Source organism: Lepidochelys kempii, chromosome 12 (assembly GCF_965140265.1).
Source record: "Lepidochelys kempii isolate rLepKem1 chromosome 12, rLepKem1.hap2, whole genome shotgun sequence".
NCBI lineage: Eukaryota > Metazoa > Chordata > Testudines > Cheloniidae > Lepidochelys > Lepidochelys kempii.
The window spans coordinates 43,192,697-43,212,317 of NC_133267.1; the positions used below are offsets into that span (position 1 = coordinate 43,192,697).

The following is a 19,621-nucleotide window of genomic DNA, read 5'->3' on the forward strand; positions in this document are numbered from 1 at the left end:
ATTTCTGTCTAGTAATGGACTAATCGCATTGTGAGAGAGAAGACATGTCCACCTCCTTGAGGGCTCTAGGCCAGTGTATAGGCAGAGAGAGAATGTGCTCAGAATGGTCTTTGTATGCTAAATGCTCAGACTTTGCCTTCTCTTTGACTGCAGGACAACAAGGTTAATGGTGTAACCTGCTGTACTCGGATGCTAGGCTGCACGTACTTACATCCTTGGATCCTGCCCAAGCCTCACGTCTACTCCATTCCCCTGACTGTGCAGGATGAGCTGCTCCTACTGGGGAATAAAGCCCTCTGGGAACACCTCTCTTATACAGAGGCTGTCACGGCTGTACGCCACCTGCATGACCCACTAGCTGCTGCAAAGAAGGTCTGCACTTTAGCCCAAAGCTATGGCTGCCAAGACAATGTGGGAGCAATGGTGGTGTGTTTGAACATTGGTGAGGACAGCTGCACATGTGAGATGCACGGCCTCACCTTGCCGGGCCCTGGGGGCATTATTTCCACTGCCAAACCAACAACGCCTTCCTCAGGTAGTGGAATTGCCTCAGAGTTCAGCAGTGAGCTGTCAGCCTCAGAAGCTAGCAGTGAGGTGGGCTCCACTGCGTCAGATGAACACAGTGGAGCTGGTCTGGATGCAGGGTTGGTGCCTCGACCCGAGCGACGCTGCAGCCTCCATCCTGTGCCCCCATCCAGCATTTTTCAGCGCCAACCTTCCTGTGCCACGTTCTCTAGTAATCATTCTGACAATGGTCTGGACAGCGACGATGAGCAGCCTGTGGAGGGTGTGATGACCAATGGCAGCAAAGTGGAAGTGGAAGTGGACATCCACTGCTGTAAAGGAAAAAGCCTGGAGCCTCAGCCTCCTGGTGCTGAGGAGGGATCTCCTGCTGCTGGCTCAGAGGATGACTCTGGGGGGTTCTTCTTCAGGATTCAGAGACAGAACAGTGTGAACAGCAACATCCTCCTGGCAGGAACCAAGGAGAGGTGCGAGTTGCAGAAGTCTCCTTCTACATGCTGTCTCTATGGGAAGAAGCTTTCCAATGGCTCCATAGTGCCCCTGGAAGAGAGCCTCAACCTTATTGAGGTAGCCACAGAGGTGCCGAAGAAGAAAACAGGTTATTTTGCTGCTCCCACCCAGCTGGAGCCAGAGGATCAATTTGTTGTGCCTGCTGACCTGGAAGAGGAAGTGAAGGAACAAATTAAGCAGGACCATGGGAGTGGTGCAGAGCAGGAGCCCAATGAGAAGGCTGCAGTGGCTCCTCCAGATGAGTTTGACACAGCTTTGTAACCCCATCGGGGCAGAGGAGTTGGCATCTGCAAGGAAAGGAACAGACATCAGCTCCCTCCTTATTGGAGTGGAGGATGAGCCTGGAGCTTTAAACTCAGGGCTGCCAGCTTCTTGAGGCAGCATCCCTGCTGTTCTGTGAGCCCAGGGTACTCAGGCCAGCAGCCAAGCTCCATGCTGGGGATTGTCTGGCATTTGAGAAGGCAGACTTCCCTATGTGTGCTCCCACCACCTGCCATTAACCCTTGCCCTCCTGAGGGTTTGCCAGGCAGTGGGCTGGTTTCTGTGTAGGAGCTGAGGAGGCAGCTGTTGTTATGCACAGCATCCAGAGTTCTGTGAAGTATCTGATTCAGCCATCATGATGGGACTGGTCACTTGGCTTCACTATTCAGAGAATACAGCTGGTGACAATGAAGCTTACTAGAGACACAGAACCAGTCAGAGAATTGATTCTTATATGCATCGCAAGCACTTTCATTGACTGCACTCGAGCCATTTTGCTCCCCATCTGCCCAGCACTTTACTATGTAGGGAGAGGGGCTTCCGTAACCTCACAATGGATATGATGGGGGGATTCCTCCAAATGGGAATTGGTGCCCTCCTGATAGGTACACCAGGGGCCCTGGGGGAGCTGAGGTAGTTCTGTCACCACTTGTTATGAGGTTATCCAGGGGCTTCCTTCCAACCTGAAGGATACAACTGGGACATGAGGGTTGGGTGCCCCAATGACAGATATGACCATGAGGCATGGAGGAGTTCCAGGAGGGGTTTGGCTGTCCCCATAACAAATATGATCGTGGGTAGGGATGGGGCTAGTGTGTACAACCATAGGGGATAGGGGGTTGGCCACCCCCCTGGTGTGCACTTCAAGGCAGAACCTTCCATATCCGCCAGACATGGGATGAAGTCAGAATCCACTGCAAAGCACAGAGTCTGTGCTCTTTGTGGTGCCCTCAGCTGGCAGAAGCTAAGAAGTGTGAGCGGGGGGACTTCATCTTGTCCATCGGGGTGTTTTGTTTGTAGCAGTAAAGGCTAATGAGCAGCCTAGAGTGCTCTGCATGTGCCAAGAAGGTCTCTGATGGTTCATTTCACAAGCACTCCCTCTAATACACATGGCGAAATATGAACCTCTTACACTGTAGCAGCAAAAGCGCCCTTGCCTGTCTCTGCAGAAGCAGAAAGCAGAATCAGTGTCCAGGACTGCCCATGCTCCAGCTGCAAGTGCTCAGACCAGGAAGTGAACAAGATGAAGCTGTGTGGTTTCTGCTTAGTTCTAAACTCAAGATGGAAAATGGAACTTTTCCCAAATACAAACATTTTTATCAGCACACTTGAGGAAAAAAGGATTTTAGAACAACTCTGGAGAGTAGCAGTGAGCTGCCCAGCATCCAGTCAGCAAATGTGTTCCAGTTTCCACCTTCAGGGCCTGGATGGGCCAGTATGCAGCGTGGTGCCCTGCTAGCACTTTTCTGGCTGTTTTTCCAGGATTTAAGCATTCGTCTTTACAAAAGGGTTGCAAAGACAACCTTCCATCTGTAATCCAGGCAGATCATCTTCCTGAGTCTGCAGCCCAGGAGTTGGGAACAATAGCTCTGAGGTGGGAGCTGCCTCAGTAATCTCAGGGTATGTCTACACTACAATTAAACATCTGTAGCTGGCCTGTGTCAGCTGGTTTGGGCTCCAGAGCTATTTATTTGCAGTGTAGACATTCAGGCTTGGGGACCCCACAAGGAGGGAGGCTCCCAGAGCCTGGGATCCTGCCCGAGCGCAAACATGTACACTGCAATTAAACAGCCCCGAGCCCTATAAGCCTGAGTCAGCTCTATACAGGCCAGCCCCAAGTGTTTAATTGCAGTGTAGACATACCCTCAGTGGTATGACAACACTGATAGCCTCATTATGACATTATTTGGGACTAGTGCTAGTGTTATTTTACTTATTTATTATGTCTAGGAAGAAAGTCTGAAAGGTTTTTCCAAAAGAGTTCTGGGCTTTTGGGGTGAGTATTATTTTGTCTGGTGTGTTTGGTTTTTGCTTCTCTTTTATATCAGAAAGTCAGGTCTTGTCTGACCTGGAATACTCAATGTACAATTAGAGAACTAGTGGGATTCTGACATCATAGATCCTGTGAGAAAACGTGATAGCAGGGAAGTAGCTATTATTCAGAACGTAAAACTCCTTGGCTTTGTCTTCACTAGGGGAAAAATATGTCTTTTTACTACATGGTAGCCAACATCCTAGCCCTGCTAACGTGCGTGGAAAGAACTGCCTGATCCACATAAAGGGCTATTCCGCACTAGAGTCGGTACCATAGTGCAGCTACCAGAGACACTCAATGCCGATGGAAGAGAGCTCTGCTGTCGGCATAATAAATCCGCCAACACAGCACTGTCCGCACTGGCGCTTAGGTCGGTGCAACTTACATCGCTCGGGGGGGTGGCTTTTTCACACCCCTGAGTGACATAAGTCATACTAACATAAGTACTAGGGCGTACAAGCCCTAGGATTTCATCATGTTTAATTACCACGTTAGCTAATGTCATAGAAAATCGCCTCTTTCCCATAGGATGGTCTCACCCTTTGAGTTTTGTTAACACCTATTTTAACTTAGAAGTTGGAAGAAAACCTTTTTGTTAAAGATTCAAAGCCTCTGCTAGTTCTATCAACCTAGAGAGAATTAAGGGACAAGAGCGCTCCCACACTGTCTCTGAGTTATCCAAGGAGTCTACAGTGAAAAGAGGAAGACCAAAAAAATTATTTAAAAAACAAAACAAAAAAACCTTTCAGGTTCTCTTCCTTAAAAGAAGCAAAAATTGCAGGTCCCCTTTAATTCTTTCACTGCTGATAATTTTAACAAACTCCTGAGCTAGCCCAGTAGTCTCAGAAGCACTACAGAAGAGCTGCAGCGCAGCCTCTTATACAGTCTTGGACTAATGCACTGACATGGAAATGTGCCCCTCTTCCTGAGTAAGAATGTGAATCGAATCCTTGCACTAGTACACTAGTATGTGCTATTACAAATAAGGTTCTGTACTGGAATCCTTGCACTGATGTGGAAAATCCAGCATGTGTCTCCGACTAGTAATTGGATTCTGAACATGATATCTGGGCTCCAACTAACCTGGGCTGTGAGGGAGTGTTGCAGCTGTCATTGAGAGGACTGATTTTATCAGCTCTGTATGGCTCAGTGGAAAAAGTGCAGGAAAAAGCAAAACAGACAGTTCAGATGGAGTGTATAGATACAGAGCCTCCATTCCCTGCAGCCCCCTGGAAGCTGTGGGGTGGAGCTGCTGAAGTAAAGGCTAATTGTGTACAGTGATCATCACTTAGGATTTTCTCTAATCCTATGTATTTGGAGCAGAAAGAGGTTTTAATGTGACCAGCTCCCTCCCTCCAAATCCTGTACACTCATTGGTTAGTGGTGGTTTCCTTGCACAACATGGCATGTTATCATAGACGCCAATCAGAACAGAGGGCTTCCTCTTGCTCTGATACATTGCTCTAATGCACGTCTTATGAGAAGAGTGTTTCACTCCAGGCTGCACAGTCTGAGCTTCCCCCTCTTCCTGGCCTCTTGATTTCCTGCTTTCCATGGGGCAGCAAGCTTCTTCCTTGTCTTTCCCAACTTACTTCTTGTTTTCTTATATTTTCAAGCTCCTAGGAACCCTGTCACCCATGTGGGGACAGGCTGGGCTGGTGGGGGCAGCCCTAGTGATGGGTTCTCAGCTGAGGGTGAGGTGAAGTACAAAGAAAGAGGAGTTTCCCATGCTTATTTCAATTTCTATCTGACCAGAGTTCTCCATAGCCTCTTCTTTTTCCTGATGATGATCTCAGGCCGTTGCAGTTGCTGTCATCTCTGCAGGCGTGCAGCAGTGGAATCTTGACCTGGGGGTTGTGGCCACTCTCCCCTTCCTCTAGTGATAAAAATATGGAAAAGGTTGAGAACCACTGTCCTAGAGCATCTGTGTAATAAAGAGACTGTCCATGGAAGAGAAGTTGGAGCTGTCGTTTTCCCAGTGAGGGGCTGCAGTTTGCCGGTTAGTATTATTCCATCTGTCAAGTCTCAAGTATTTCTCTCCTTCTTGGTGTGCACTTTCAACAGCAGCAGATACTCCTAAGGCACTAACTTATCTGCTTTACTTGTTCAATAAGGTCCCAGTAGAAGGAACTAATGAACAAAATATCTGATATAAGAGCAAACTAATTCCAAGGCAAAAAGTATTGAGGATAAGAAATCTTGGCCAGTTAGCAGCCTCCGAATTGCTCCCAGCTGCCTAGAGCAGGTGAGGCTGAGGCTGCCTGATGGAAACTGCTGACTCCTAAACTGTGGGGCGAGGGTTAATTTCATTCCAGAAAGTGACAAGCACTTCAGGATACTCTCTCTGTTATGGGGATAGGTTGCTCTTAAGATCTACCACCCTTTCTCTAGTTTACAGAACATACAGCCACATCTATGGTCCTCGTAACCCAGGAGTTTCTCCACCTCTCCTGAAGGATGTAGGTTTTATGCCAAAGGGCGTTAAGGCAGTGGGTTCACGTCATAGTTTTTGTGCAATCATTGTCCGCTGTTCTATTGCAATCTTCAGACTTGTGTATTTTTGATATTTTTGAAATGTGTTAACTTTTTTAACTTGTCACATGAGCTAGAGCATGTTAAAGAGAAATTGCAGCAAAACGATTTTCCATGCCTTTGTTTTAAAATGAAGCATATACTATTTTATGTACCTGACTCTAGCATGCAGCTATAACAATGCCCCTCTTTCATTGTGTGTGGAAGTAGATTGTTTACTGAATGCCCCTTCAGCACTGCACCCACTGTATGTGACAGCAAAAGGAGGAAGAGCCTTGGGGTGAAAATGTGATTCCATTGATTCTTTACTAAGATATACAGAACAGTTCAGAAAGGAAGAATATTTTTGATCAACTTTTCAGCGGACATAGCAATAAAGATTTTTACTTTCATCTAGGCGTATATTCTGTTTATGTTAATGCACTGGAGAGAACTTGCATAGTGCCACAATCATGCCATGATGTGAGCACAGTTGTGACCAGCTTTATCCAGGACGGTCTCAGGCCATGTTTACACTAGTGACCTTACAGCGGCACAGCTGTACCAATGCAGTTGCACCGCTGTAAGATCTCTCGTGTAGACACCCTATGCCGACATAACACTGTGTACCCTAGTACTTATGCCGGCAGAACTTATACTGCTCAGGGGGCTGTTGGGTTTTTTTATCACCCTTGAGCAACATAAGTTTTGCTGACATAAGTGGTAGCGTAGACACGGACTCAGTCATCTGGCTGAGTGGGCTTCTGCCACCCAATAGGGCCTCCTCCTTATAAAGTACTTGTAAAGAATCTTCAAGGTGGAATTTCTTCATGTGAAGAGGAGTTCTGTAGCTTTGCCTCAAAAGTACTTTGTTGTGCAGCTCTTCAGCGGTATCTGCAGCAGATAGTAAGTGGAGAATCATTAGCCTGTGGCTAGGACTGACACAAGCCACTGTGCCTAGACATGTTTCAGAGTAGCAGCCGTGTTAGTCTGTATTCGCAAAAAGAAAAGGAGGACTTGTGGCACCTTAGAGACTAACAAATTTATGTGAGCATAAGCGTGAACTTCACAGCGAATACACTGGGTAACACTACCGATTTGGCTGCTAAGGGTTCTGCAGGTTGCAGGAATAGAGTTTTCCTCTCCCTGTATTTTTGGGCTAATGGAGGGCAGATAATTCACCTCTTGCCTTGCGAGTTGAAAGAAGGATTTGCTAAATAAATACTGTTTCCCCTCCCACTTACCTAGCGGATGAGTGACAGGTACCAAAAGAGGGCACTACCAAGCAAAACCAGGTATACTTCAGCTGATAATTGGCTTTTATGAATCTTTTTCTTTTACTGCCATATCTCTGGCTCCACCCCCCGCTTTGTGATCTCGTGTGATGCTTTAGAGTAGACTGGTGCCAATTAAATAAGAGAAACACTAGAGGTTAAAAGGAGTACTTGTGGCACCTTACAGACTAACAAATTTATTTGAGCATAAGCTTTCCACTCTATGCATCCGATGAAGTGAGCTGTAGCTCACGAAAGCTTATGCTCAGATAAATTGGTTAGTCTCTAAGGTGCCACAAGTACTCCTTTTCTTTTTGCGAATACAGACTAACACGGCTGCTACTCTGAAACTAGAGGTTAAACATCACTTGTATTCACTGCAGGGTTTTTAAGCAGTCCTGGCCAGTCATGTTGGTTCTGCATGTTTTCCATGTGGTCAGTGCTAATGAAGGGGATGCTATACATAGGGGCTGTTATGAAATGACATTTCATTTTGAAGGTTGTTCATGGTTTCATAGAGCCACTGCCCCATTATAGTCCATAAAAAAGTCAAACTTTTTAAAAGAGTAAAGTTCACCTTTAATTGTTTATAAAGAATACAAGGAAGAGCTCAGCATTTAATATCTTTACTGTAAAGCGTGGAAGCTTTATTGTGAGATCTGACAGCAGAATTTTCATAGCTGTACTCTGTTTTCCAAAGTCTCATATCTTGCTCAATCTACGCTGATTAACTTTGCTGACTACACCAAGACCAGACACATTTTATACAGAAAGGTGCCCCTGCCAACCCCGCAGAGAGTATGAAACAAATAGAGCATAGGAGTGGAGGGGACCCCCTGGCTCACTGAGTGCAGGCCCCTGCTACCGCAGAACCCCCCCCCCTCATATAATCCTATTTGTAAATTTATCAAGTTCTATCTTAAAATCCTTTATGCTCTCACTGCTCCTATTGCAAGGCTTTTCCAGAATCTCCCATCTCTGATGATTGGAAACCTAATTTCCAGCCTAAATTTACTCAGGGACAGAAGAGAGATTTATATCACACATTGGTCTTAAAATGGAAACAAACTTGTCTCTGGCATGGCTTCTCTATCATGGTAATATAAATGCCTGGCTCAAAGGGTTAATACAAGCTCTGCACTGATTAGAAGGAATTCATTTATAGGTCAACTCTCCTAATGGAGTCTTCTGCACAATAAATTCCTAGCAGAACGACTCTGTGCTATAAGAAAAAGTAACTCTTTGTAAAAGGGGGCAGCAGAATGACAGCTGGTGATCTGGCACAGAATGTTATAGTAGTACTCTTGCATCGTATAAACTTATTTTTCTTCAAGTGATGGTCCCCGTTATATATCACTGAGGGGCTTATGCATGCGCACCATGTGTCTGGAGCTAGATAATTTGAAATTGATAATATCTTTCTTCAGCTGAAACTATAGGGAGACTTTACCAAGGGGGAATGTACCTTCCCCCTGGGGTTCAAAACAGGCAAGTACTGTTAACAGTTCTGGAAAAGCACCACAGGACCCTTATTCTGGACAGATGCTGTTTAGAGCTCTGTGCACCACAGTCCCTTGACACCATTAGCTGGAATTCGTAGTGATTCACTGCCTGCAGCACCTATCTGGCTTTTCTAAGGGAATCAAAGGACTGAGCAAGCTTGGGTTAGTGCTGCTTCAGACAGATTTGGTGAGAGTCCAGGTTATACATCAGGCCAATTACTTTATGGGACTCTCATTGGTCTCTAATATTTTATCATCTAGTTCTTCCCTGCATTATATCAAAAAGAGACTAACTTTGGCAGCCTGTGAATGAAAGAATAAAAGTCAGTGAAAAACACACTCTTATCCAGAACATTTTGCTTAGAAATTTTATACCTAGAGAAAGAGTTGGCCTGCAGGTGCCACTGCTAGTGGCTAAGACTGCTTGTTACCCTGGCTCTGCCTCACTATGAGGAGGCCAGCAGTGCCAAGAATACTCAACTGCTTCACTAGCTGCACCACTGAGCTCTGGAAGATCCTGATGAAAGTTCATTTTTCTATCACATTGTGGAGTGAGAACCATGCTAATTTCATAACATGTCTAGGAGTCTCCCAACAGTGGCTGCCTCCCCAGCAGTGCCTGCTAGCTCACAGTCCATTTAATCAATATAGCCCCTCTCCCTTTGCAAAGATCTTTGCCATTACTTTGTAGGGCTGTGTGTAGCTAGATGCCTACCACTGTGCCATAGGCCAAACATGCCAGGAGCCTGCACGTGGCTTCCAGAAGCAGCCACTTCCTAGCGAGAGAACCTGCAGAGGCATGGACCTTCCAACAAGGAAGCCCAGTGCTAGTACTCAGCTCTCCAACAAGAAAGTCAAGCCGCTCTATATAAGAAGAGCTCTGAGGATGGTGAACTGCTGATCCAGCTGCTGGATTTGCACCAGTGCTTGGCCCTTGAAGGGTCAGTAGCAATTATCATTGAAGCCACCATCTGTAAAGCCAGCACTGAATCCATAAAGAACAAAATAGGAAGTGAGCACAAAGAGCCAGAGCATTCAGTAACCCCTGGATTAACTGCACCACACGTGGGAGAAGAGGAGCAACTCAGTGAAATACACAATGCTGTGGGGCATGCCTCCCCTTCACTTCAGCCAGGCCTGACCTGTCCGCCCACCACTCTGGAGTGCCCGACCCTAGTTAGCTGACTCAGTTTGTAGCAGAGGCAGACGGGCCAGAAAGTCTGAGCTTAGCTCAGCTAGCACCTGCGGGGCCAGTGCCGAGTCTTTTCTAGTGCTTGGCCCAGCTCCAGCAGGGCTCTCAATCAGCTGGAGACTGTGAGCTCATGTTATAAACCAAAAAAAAAAAAAAAAAAGCTTCAAGATACTCCCATCTAGCCATAAACAAAGGCCAGGGGGTGTTATGCCCTCCAGCATGAGAACACATGCTCTACAGAATTTAGGTAAATGCCTGTCCACCCTGAGCTCTGCTCAGACAAGGACATGGCTATTTCTTGTTCCCTTGAGTTGTGTTGGGCCTCTATTACAGGGAGAGAAACAGCACAAACTGCCTTCCACACTGGCGAAACAGTGCAGGGGAAAAGCAGAGACAAGGGGAGGAAAAAAGCAACAGCACTAGCTTACACCAGAAATGGGTCTTCCTGCCCCTCTCACCCAAAGGATGTGGCCGCCTGCCAAGCCAGCTGGCCAACTCTCCACATGTAGCAGAAGGGAAAAAGGGGGTGGGGGGGGATATGTGCCTTTTGCCATCAAATACTGCCAGGCTCCAGCCATTCCCACAAGAGGGCCTGCTCCATCTATCTCCGGGCTGCCAGCCCTTCAGCTGAGCACCATACTCCCCATACCAGGAACCAAAAGCAACACCGCCGACACAGTGCCTCAACATTCCCCTGGGGCTGAAGCAGCCATTGTTAGGGATGCCGATTTTGGGTGGATGTAGTCCTTGAGGTTCTCTCACATGACAATCTTTAATTAAAAATTAATCTTTAATTCCTGGAGACTCCAGGATACTCCTGGAGGATTGGCAACCCTAGCCATTGTCACTCTTGAGGTTCAAATCTGTAGGGAGCCCTGGAGCACCTTCACTTTGGCCATTCAGCTAAGTGGTGAAGGTGGTGGGGATAGTGTCCCACCATAGTGGGATGAGTTATAGAAACTGTATTTAATAGGATGGTCTTCTCTTGTTGCCACTGTGATCCATTACATTCCCAGGCCTTCATCCCATTTCCCCATGGGTTGGTCACAGGCTCAATCCTAGGTGCTAATGAACATGTAAACCCCTTCCCCCGCTGCTGCTCCTGCTCTGCTAGGCTCCACACAGGCATGCAGCGCTCAGCTAATCATTAGGGTCACACTCCAGACAAGCTGTGAAGCTTCTACTGCCTGAGTGACGTCACTTTGCTTTATGGCAGTGGTTCTCAAACTTTTGTACTGGTGACCCCTTTCACACAGCAAGCCTTTGAGTGCGACCCCCTTATAAATTAAAAAACACTTTTTTATATATTAAACACCATTATAAATGCTGGATGCAAAGTGGGGTTTGGGGTGGAGGCTGACAGCTCGTGACCCCCCATGTAATAACCTCAGGACCCTCTGAGGGGTCCCAACCCCCAGTTTAAGAACCCCTGCTTTATGGGAACAATGGTTGGTGTTTGTCCTCACTCACCCTTCCGCTAATGATCGGGTTTGTAGAATCATTTTCTTATACGATCAATTACATTTAAAAAAAATAAGAACCATGGTTTAAAGGTGACACCCTGAAACGTGAGGAAGCACAGGCTCAGAGGAGAGCTAGTGGCAGGGTTTAGTGGCCGAACCTGGGCTCTCTTCCTATGTCATTCTCTCCTGCTCCCTGCACTCCTGTAGCAAGCAGCTGGGAATCAAAGTTGTTCAAACATGCAGCGATGGGAGGAGAGACGACGTCCCGTTGTGATTAAGGTCAAGTGAAAAGCTCAATCTTAGCTAATGAACAAGGTATCTTGCCAAGCGCTGGTAGCTCTACCTTGTATGGGAGGAACGGGACTATGGCCAATGAGAGAGCTGGGACATCTTGCTTGAGCAGATCAGGAGATGGAGGGGTCCCTCTACTCCCAAGATACTGAGCTCAGCACAAGCAGTAAGCTAGTCACTGCTAACAGAGGCAGAGCCAAGGAGCAGATGTGGATTATGGAACTAAGAATGCATCTGTTCCACTCACATTCACAAGATTTAAATGTGAGGGCTGGTTAAGAGAAGCTTGGCTCTAGCTGGAGCTGTTCTCTCATGGTAGGGGTGCTTGTTGTGGCCATGGTCCTGTATTCTGATTGTAGCAGTGCAGATGCAACGTCCTGAGACAGGGAAGAGGGTGCTGCCCCTTCTTGGTGTCCAGGCTGGCAGCCACAGAGAGAGATGAGCTCGTAGGACAGCTTGGCTATGAACAAGCCACACTAAAACTCATACATTTCCACTGGCTTCTCTCTCAGCTGATGAACTGTTTTGTATCCCCTGACAGCAAGGCCAGCACTGACTAAGAACACCACAATGGCAATGCAGCTAAAGAGCCCAGCTGCTATCTCTGCCCCATGCACACTGCAGCTGAATCCTTGGTAGCCTTTGCTTTGGTAGAGATTCTCTCTCTCTTTGCACACTGGAGAATCGTAGGCATCCAACAGAAGGTGGAAGTAGAAGTACAGAGCAGGCAGGAAGCCAAGTGCAATCAATATGTCCAGGGTGCATTCGAGCAGCAGCCAGGCTGGGAAATGCCATGGCAGCCGCAGCACACCAACCAAAACCAGAAGGCAAGAGAAGGCCATCAGGGCCCCTCCCACAGCCATTGCTGCTCTTGTTGTCGGCAGCTTTAATTGGTAGAACTGGGTGTCAAGTTGCTGGGCTTTTTCCCCCTCTGCCCCATCAAAGCCACTATAAGCCCCTCCATACTGGTAGTAGTAAATGCCCCCCAAGTTGGGAATGCCGGTGTAACCGCCTGTTGAGCTGTAGGACACAGAGCTGCAGATCAGGATCAGCATGGTCAGCAGAACTTCCACCAGCTGGCAGCAAGCTGCAAAGATGAACAATTCAAAGGCCAGTTAGCAGTGGGTCTCTTATTGAGAAGGTCCTGCACCCCCCATAACTATAAGAGGGCTGGCTTCTCTCGCAGCAACACAGAGGCATGAGGGAGGGTTTGCCTGTTGCTGACCATGAAGTAAGTAGTTGAAGCTCCCTTTCACTGAGAGAAAGATGATCACGGGACAACATGCAAGGCCCACCTTTTCCTCACCAGTTTCCTGATGACATTAACCTGTGCATTTTCCCATGACTGCAAAGCCCAACTTTTTCCTTAGGTGTCTGATGACAGGGCAGATATACAGCCATACAGCATAGTGGGGAACTACTCCTCACAGTCCTACTGTTGTTTCAATTGTTGTTGAAATACCTGGAGCTCTGGAGAGGGGCTTGCAATTGTTACAAATCCAAATAAATCAAGCAGCTTGATTAATACGAGAGCTCCTCACCTGCCCTCTGAATGCGGGGGGCAGACCAGAAGGAGAAGCCAAGTTCCAGCCAATCTGCTTTAGGAGGGAGAAGGAGAGACTATTTTGCTTTGATCTTTATATTTTAAGGGCCTTTTTTCTTACGTGCTAAGCACCCACAACTTCAGATAAATCCATGGGTCCTGCAGGCACTCTCATGCTGAGGGGTGTGACACAGCTACCTTGACAGACAGGATCAACAACTCACTAATGCAAACAAGCCAGCAGCCCCAGAGCATGAAATAAGGCAGCTTTTAGCAGGCTCTGAAAATCTAATTTGTTTTTAACTTGCTTTAAACCCCATGAGGCACACAGCCTTACCAAGGGGCATCCCTTATCACCACTGTATGCCATGGACAGGACAAGCCTCACATCTTTGCAAAGCACTCAGCCACTTAGGGGTGCAAATGAAGAATCCATCTGAGGCAGGGCCAGCAGGGAACAGCCTGTATTCCAAAGCTAGGGAAGGGCCAATTTGCTGGCAGGCGGGGAACATGCTATACTCCTAGCCTTCTCTCTCCCCGAACATTCAGAGCCAGCAGTAGCTGCACATGCTACTGGATTCAATTAGCCGCCTTCAGCGTCCATGGTGGTATATGGCAAATTAACTGTGCCAAACATCTCAGCCCCTGTACCCAAAAACTGGCAGTCTATGCACTTGCTCCAGTGGAGGGAAGAGTCTTAGGAGTGAAGGGTGCACAGAAATTTCACCCTCACCCCTACTAAACCAGCATAAAGGAACTTGGTCATACACCCTCTAAACTGTCCAGCCAGAGAAGGCAGCAGAGAGCCCATGTGATGGTTCAGTACTGGGTGCAGACCCTGACTTTACCCCTAAGCATTACATGACACCGGTGGAGGATACGGGAGGCTAGTTGCTGTGCGAGGCTGGATTTGCTGTAAAACAGTATGAAGGAGAAAAGGGGCAGCTTTTTAAAGTAGGAGACTTGACAGCAACTTGACTCTTTCGGAGCAACTAACTCACTCATGCAAAGGCACCAAAACCCTCCCCCATTCCATGCTCCCAGGCAGGTTTCTGGAGGAGTTTTATTGCACTGATACAGGGCAAAGTTCCATCATCCACTGATACAACCCCTTTTATGAGCTTGTAATAACTACCTGACACCCTTTATCTAGCTTCCTCTGTTCTCGCTCAGCATCAACAGCAAATCCCATTCCTGCTGCTCCCTGTAGGTTGATGCCTACCACCAAGTCACCACAGTAAAGAGCCATATGCAGCTGACCAGAGCCCTCACCTCAATAACCCACACTCAGCTCAAGGCATGAGCTAAAGTAATAGTTCACCAGCCACAGGCCCAACCTCCTTGCCCTTCTGCCCTAGCCCCGGGATCAGCACGTGAACAGCTCTCCTGGAATCAAGTGTTGTCTTTGTTTCAGAGGATTTGGGACTATTGGAATGAGGAAGATCCCCAGCTGGCAAGATGCATCCCAGCTATGGACCTTGCTGCAGGCATGGCCATCTCCGGGGCCTAAAGTGCGCTGGGTTCAAATGGGTATGTGTACACACATAGGTTAAAGAGCACTGGGTTGAAGTGGGTCTGTGTACACACACACACACACACACACACACACACGGGATGAAGTGGGTCTGTGTACACACACACACACAGAGGTTGAAGTCCACTGAGTTGCAGTAGGTCTGTGTATGCACAGATTCAGAGATTCCAAAGACAGAAGGGACCACTGCAATCAGGATAAAGTGCACCCACCCACACACACAAGTTAAAATGCACTGCGTTACGTATACACACACGGGGAAAGTGTGTTGGGTTACAGTGGTTTGTACACACAAACAAATAGTAAGTGTGCCAGGTTACACCGGGTTTGTACCCCGACACACACACGGTGAGTGCGTTGGGTTACAGTGGGTTTGCGTACACACAAGGTAAGTGTGCCAGGTTACAATGGATTTGCGCACACACACAGGGTAAGTGTGCCAGGTTACAGGGGTTTGTACACACACACAGGGTAAGTATGTTAGGTTAGGTCCTAGCTCCTGAAATCAAATGTCTGAAAAGGAGTAGGGTTGCTGAGGCAAGCAGGTTGCTAGCACCACCTGTGGGGACTCTCCTCTGATTGGCTGTTTTCTCCACTGTCCCACATCCTGAGCTACAGCAGCCAATCAGGGCTCCCCACTGGAGCAGACCTCATTCTCCCAGGTGGATCTGGGGGAACACGACAAACCCAGCTCAAGGTGGCTCCTCTCCCCCTACCCTGCCTGGGAGCAATGGGATGGTTCCTCCAAGTTTGCAGATGACACTAAACTGGGAGGAGAGGTAGATACGCTGGAGGGTAGGGATAGGATACAGAGGACCCTAGACAAATTGGAGGATTGGGCCAAAAGAAATCTGATGAGGTTCAATAAGGATAAGTGCAGAGTCTTGCACTTAGGAAGGACGAATCCCATGCACTGCTATAGATCAGGGACCGAGTGGCTAGGAAGCAGTGTTGCAGAAAAGGATGTAGGGGTTACAGTGGATGAGAAGCTGGATGAGAGTCAACAGTATGCCCTTGTTGCCAAGGCTAATGGCATTTTGGGATGTATAAGTAGGGGCATTGCCAGCAGATAGAGGGATGTGATCATTCCCCTCTATTCGGCATTGGTGAGGCCTCATCTGGAGTACTGTGTCCAGTTTTGGGCCACACACTATAAGAAGGATGTGGAAAAATTGGAAAGAGTCCAGCGAAGGGCAACAAAAATGATTAGGGGACTGGAAACATGACTTATGAGGAGAGGCTGAGGGAACTGGGATTGTTTAGTCTGCAGAAGAGAAGAATGAGGGGGGATTTGATAGCTGCTTTCAACTACCTGAAAGGGGGTTCCAAAGAGGATGGACCTAGACTGTTCTCAGTGAGAGCTGATAACAGAACAAGGAGTAATGGTCTCAAGTTGCAGTGGGGGAGGTTTAGGTTGGATATTAGGAAAAACTTTTTCACTAGGAGGGTGGTGAAACACTGGAATGCGTTCCCTAGGTAGGTGGTGGAATCTCATTCCTTCGAAGTTTTTAAGGTCAGGCTTGACAAAGCCCTGGCTGGGATGATTTAGTTGGGGATGGGTCCTGCTTTGAGCAGGGGGTTGGACTAGATGACCTCCTGAGGTCCCTTCCAACCCTGATATTCCATGATTCTATGATTCCCCTCCTACCCCGTGCTCCCCACAGCACCCAGCCCGGGAAGGGAGAGAAGGGACCAGCTGCAGCCAGCCCCAGGCGAGGGGTGAAGAGCAGAGGCCAGATGGGGGAGAACTGATGAGGAGTGGGGGGGAACAGGGTTCATTTGGGGGCAGAATTAACTGCTGGGCTGGGGAATGGGCTGTCAGGAGTGATGACAGACCAACTCCCCAATACATGTCAGACCACATTAAGCGCTGGTGTTTCCTGGGGCACCACATCACCAGGGCCAGATGCTGACAAACTCTCATCCTGTCCCAGGACGCACGTCCAGCTACCGACCAGGGGCACGGAGGGAACTGGCAGGTGCCTCCATCCAACCTCACCAGGACTAACAGCCAAGAGGCAGCAGGGGCACAGGCAGCAGACCCCTCCCCTCCCCACACACACTTTAGACAGGACACCTGGCACCCCCAGCCCCCAGACAGGGCCCTGTGCACTATGGGAATTAGTGCAGAGCGTCCGCTGGGTGGCAGAGGCAGGTGAGTCTCACCTCTGGCTGTGCAGAGGTAGCGGCACTGGTAACACTCCAGCAGGCCTGACGGCTCCGCCTGGTAGCACTCCGGCCTCTCGCAGCTGGTTCCACGTTTCGGGGATGGCAACACAGGAGGGTGCTCCTCACTGCAACCAAACACAGACTCAGAGACAGCGGCTGACCTGGCAGGGGGTCAAAGCAGGTGGGGGAGAGTGGGATGGGAGAGGGGCTGGGGCAAAGGGGGCCAGAAGCCATGAATAAGGGGCAGGTCTGAGGAGCACAGGGATGGGGGACAGAGAGGAGAGCCAAGGCTGGGGGTCAGAGGGTGCTGGGAAAGAGGCAAGTTAGGAGGAAGAAGAAGATGGGCTGGGGCAGTGTGGGGAGATGTTGGGGGCGGGGGTGCTGGCAGGAGGTGGCTGGGGGATGGCTGGTAGTAGGACTGAGAGGCTAGGGGCACTGTGGGGGACAGGCCTGAGAGGGGGCTGAGGGCAGGGCTAGTGGGAGAGCTGGATGGAGACAGGTGCAGGGGGTTGGGCAGGTGGAGGGGAAGTGAGGGATGGGTCAGAGAGTAGGGCAGGTGCTGGGGGGAAGTTGGGGCAGGTGAAGGGGTGGGGGGGCAGAGGTTAGGGCAGGTGGGGGGCACTGGGGAGGTGATGAGAGGAAGCTGTGGGGGTGGGGGGGAGGGGCAGGTGGCCAGTGGAGAGGGAGTTCTGGGGGGCACTGGGAGGCAGAGATCATGGGGGGGCAGTGGGGGTGGGGACAGAGGGTGGGGGGGCAGGGGGCCCTGGGATGGGATAGGAGGGGAGGAGAGGGCAGGGAATGGGCGTGGGGGCAGACTGGGGGCAGGAAGCAGGCAGGTGGGGGGGCAGGGGGCCCTGGGATGGGGCAGGAGGGGAGGCGAGGGCTGGGAACGGGGGTGGGGGCAGACTGGGGGCAGGAGGCGGGCAGGTGGGGGGGGCAGGCGGCCACAGGATGGGGCAGGAGGGGAGGCGAGGGCTGGGAACGGGGGTGGGGGCAGGAGGCAGGCAGGTGGGGGGGCAGGGGGCCACAGGATGGGGCAGGAGGGGAGGCGAGGGCTGGGAACGGGGGTGGAGACAGACTGGGGGCAGGTGGGGGGGCAGGAGGGAAGGCGAGGGCTAGGAACGGGGGTGGGGACAGATTGGGGGCAGGAGGCCCTGGGATGGGGCAGGAGGGGAGGCGAGGGCTGGGAACGGGGGTGGGGACAGACTGGGGGCAGGAGGGGGGGCGAGGGCTGGGAACGGGGATGGGGGCAGGTGGGGGGGCAGGAGGGGGGGCGAGGGCTGGGAACGGGGGTGGGGGCAGGAGGCGGGGGTGGGGGCGGGGGCCCTGGGATGGGGCAGGAGGGGAGGCGAGGGCTGGGAACGGGGGTGGGGGCAGGAGGCAGGCGGGGGGGCGGGGGCCCTGGGATGGGGCAGGAGGGGAGGCGAGGGCTGGGAACGGGGGTTGGGGCAGGTGGGGGGGCAGGAGGGCGGGGCGAGGGCTGGGAACGGGGGTGGGGGCAGGAGGGGGGGCGAGGACTGGGAACGGGGGTGGGGGCAGGGGGGCCCTGGGATGGGGCAGGAGGGGAGGCGAGGGCTGGGAACGGGGGTGGGGGCAGGTGGGGGGGCAGGAGGGGGGGCGAGGGCTGGGAACGGGGGTGGGAACGGGGGTGGGGGCAGGAGGGGGGGCGAGGACTGGGAACGGGGGTGGGGGCAGGGGGGCCCTGGGATGGGGCAGGAGGGGAGGCGAGGGCTGGGAACGGGGGTGGGGACAGGTGGGGGGGCAGGAGGGGGGCGAGGGCTGGGAACGGGGGTGGGGGCAGGAGGGGGGTCGAGGGCTGGGAACGGGGGTGGGGGCAGGAGGCAGGCGGGGGGGCCCTGGGATGGGGCAGGAGGGGAGGCGAGGGCTGGGAACGGGGGTGGGGGCAGGTGGGGGGGGGCGGGGGCCCTGGGATGGGGCGGGGAAAGGCGGGGGGGGCAGCTGTGGGTCGCGCCGGGCGCCGCCCCGCTCTCACCGGCCGGGCCGGGGGCCCCTGGGGGGGCCGCTCACCGCGCGCGCCCCGCCCGGCTGCCGGCGGCTCCTGCGCTCGCGCTCCGCCATCTCGGGCCGGGCCGGGCCGGGCCGGGGCGGGGCGGGCGCGTGAGGGCGGCGCCCGAGGCAGAGGCGGGCGGCGTTGGCGGGCGCCGGGGCCTGCGGCTGGCAGGGGTTCGAGGCCCGCTGCGGATGACTCGTCGCCAGAGGGGGGGCCAGGCGAGAAACCCGCAGAGCTGGCCCCGGCCCCGGCCCCTCGCGCCCCGGCCCCAGCCCCTCGCGCCCCAGCCCCTCGCGCCCCGGCCGCCCCACACCCCGGCCCCTCGCGCCCCGGCCCCGGCCCCTCGCGCCCCGGCCGCCCCACGCCCCGGCCCCTCGCGCCCCACACCCCGGCCCCTCGCGCCCCGGCCGCCCCACACCCGGCCCCTCGCGCCCCGGCCGCCCCACGCCCCGGCCCCTCGCGCCCCGGCCGCCCCACGCCCCGGCCCCTCGCGCCCCGGCCGCCCCACGCCCAGGGTTCCGGGCGCAGCGGCCTGGAGCTCGGGGCCTGAAACCCGCTCCCCGAGCTCCGGCCTGAGCCACGGCGTCCACTGGACTAGTTTTAATTTCCCTGGTCGAGCCCTGCGAGCCCGAGTCCGCAGACCCGGCCTCCGAGGCGCTCTGCCGCGGGTGGGTTTGTTCTGCTGTTTCCACAAGCCCCTTGGCCCTTCCTGTGGCGACGGGCGGGGCTGGCTTCACGCTGTGGGCCCTGTTGCATGAGTTTAGGTGGGCGGTGTGGGCATCATCCGGTCCCTGTCCAGCATT

At 52.0% G+C, this 19,621-nt stretch overlaps 3 protein-coding genes across 6 annotated transcripts in view; 2 read left to right on the forward strand and 1 right to left on the reverse strand.

Annotated features, from left to right (window-relative positions):
• Positions 1-6,252, forward strand: part of PHLPP2 (PH domain and leucine rich repeat protein phosphatase 2) — a 143,093-nt gene extending 136,841 nt beyond the window's left edge. For 3 of the 4 annotated variants that reach the window (XM_073308382.1, XM_073308384.1, XM_073308383.1), the window contains one exon: positions 154-6,252. In XM_073308382.1, the coding sequence (XP_073164483.1) occupies positions 154-1,293 (1,140 nt within the window). In that variant the 3' untranslated portion in view covers positions 1,294-6,252. The remainder of the gene's footprint in view (positions 1-153) is intronic. The other variant, XR_012154557.1, reaches the window with a different exon arrangement.
• The window catches only part of TAT (tyrosine aminotransferase), a 74,889-nt gene that overhangs the window by 26,962 nt on the left and 28,306 nt on the right, over positions 1-19,621 (forward strand). The window lies entirely within an intron of this gene.
• On the reverse strand, positions 7,669-18,886 carry MARVELD3 (MARVEL domain containing 3). The gene is made up of 3 exons (XM_073308389.1): positions 18,801-18,886; positions 16,805-16,932; positions 7,669-12,648 (listed from the first exon to the last, which is right to left on the reverse strand). The coding sequence occupies exons 1-3, from the start codon at positions 18,884-18,886 to the stop codon at positions 12,038-12,040; spliced, it is 825 nt and encodes a 274-aa protein (XP_073164490.1). The 3' UTR covers positions 7,669-12,037.

Bases quoted from the DNA above. Each gene is read 5' to 3' on its own strand.
- MARVELD3 (XM_073308389.1), bottom strand. From the start codon at position 18,886: ATGGCGGAGCGCGAGCGCAGGAGCCGCCGGCAGCCGGGCGGGGCGCGC. The intron at 16,933-18,800 runs GTGAGAGCGGGG...GTTTGGTTGCAG, and splicing joins AGGGGCCCCCGGCCCGGCCG to TGAGGAGCACCCTCCTGTGT. The intron at 12,649-16,804 runs GTGAGACTCACC...TCATCTTTGCAG, and splicing joins CTACCTCTGCACAGCCAGAG to CTTGCTGCCAGCTGGTGGAA.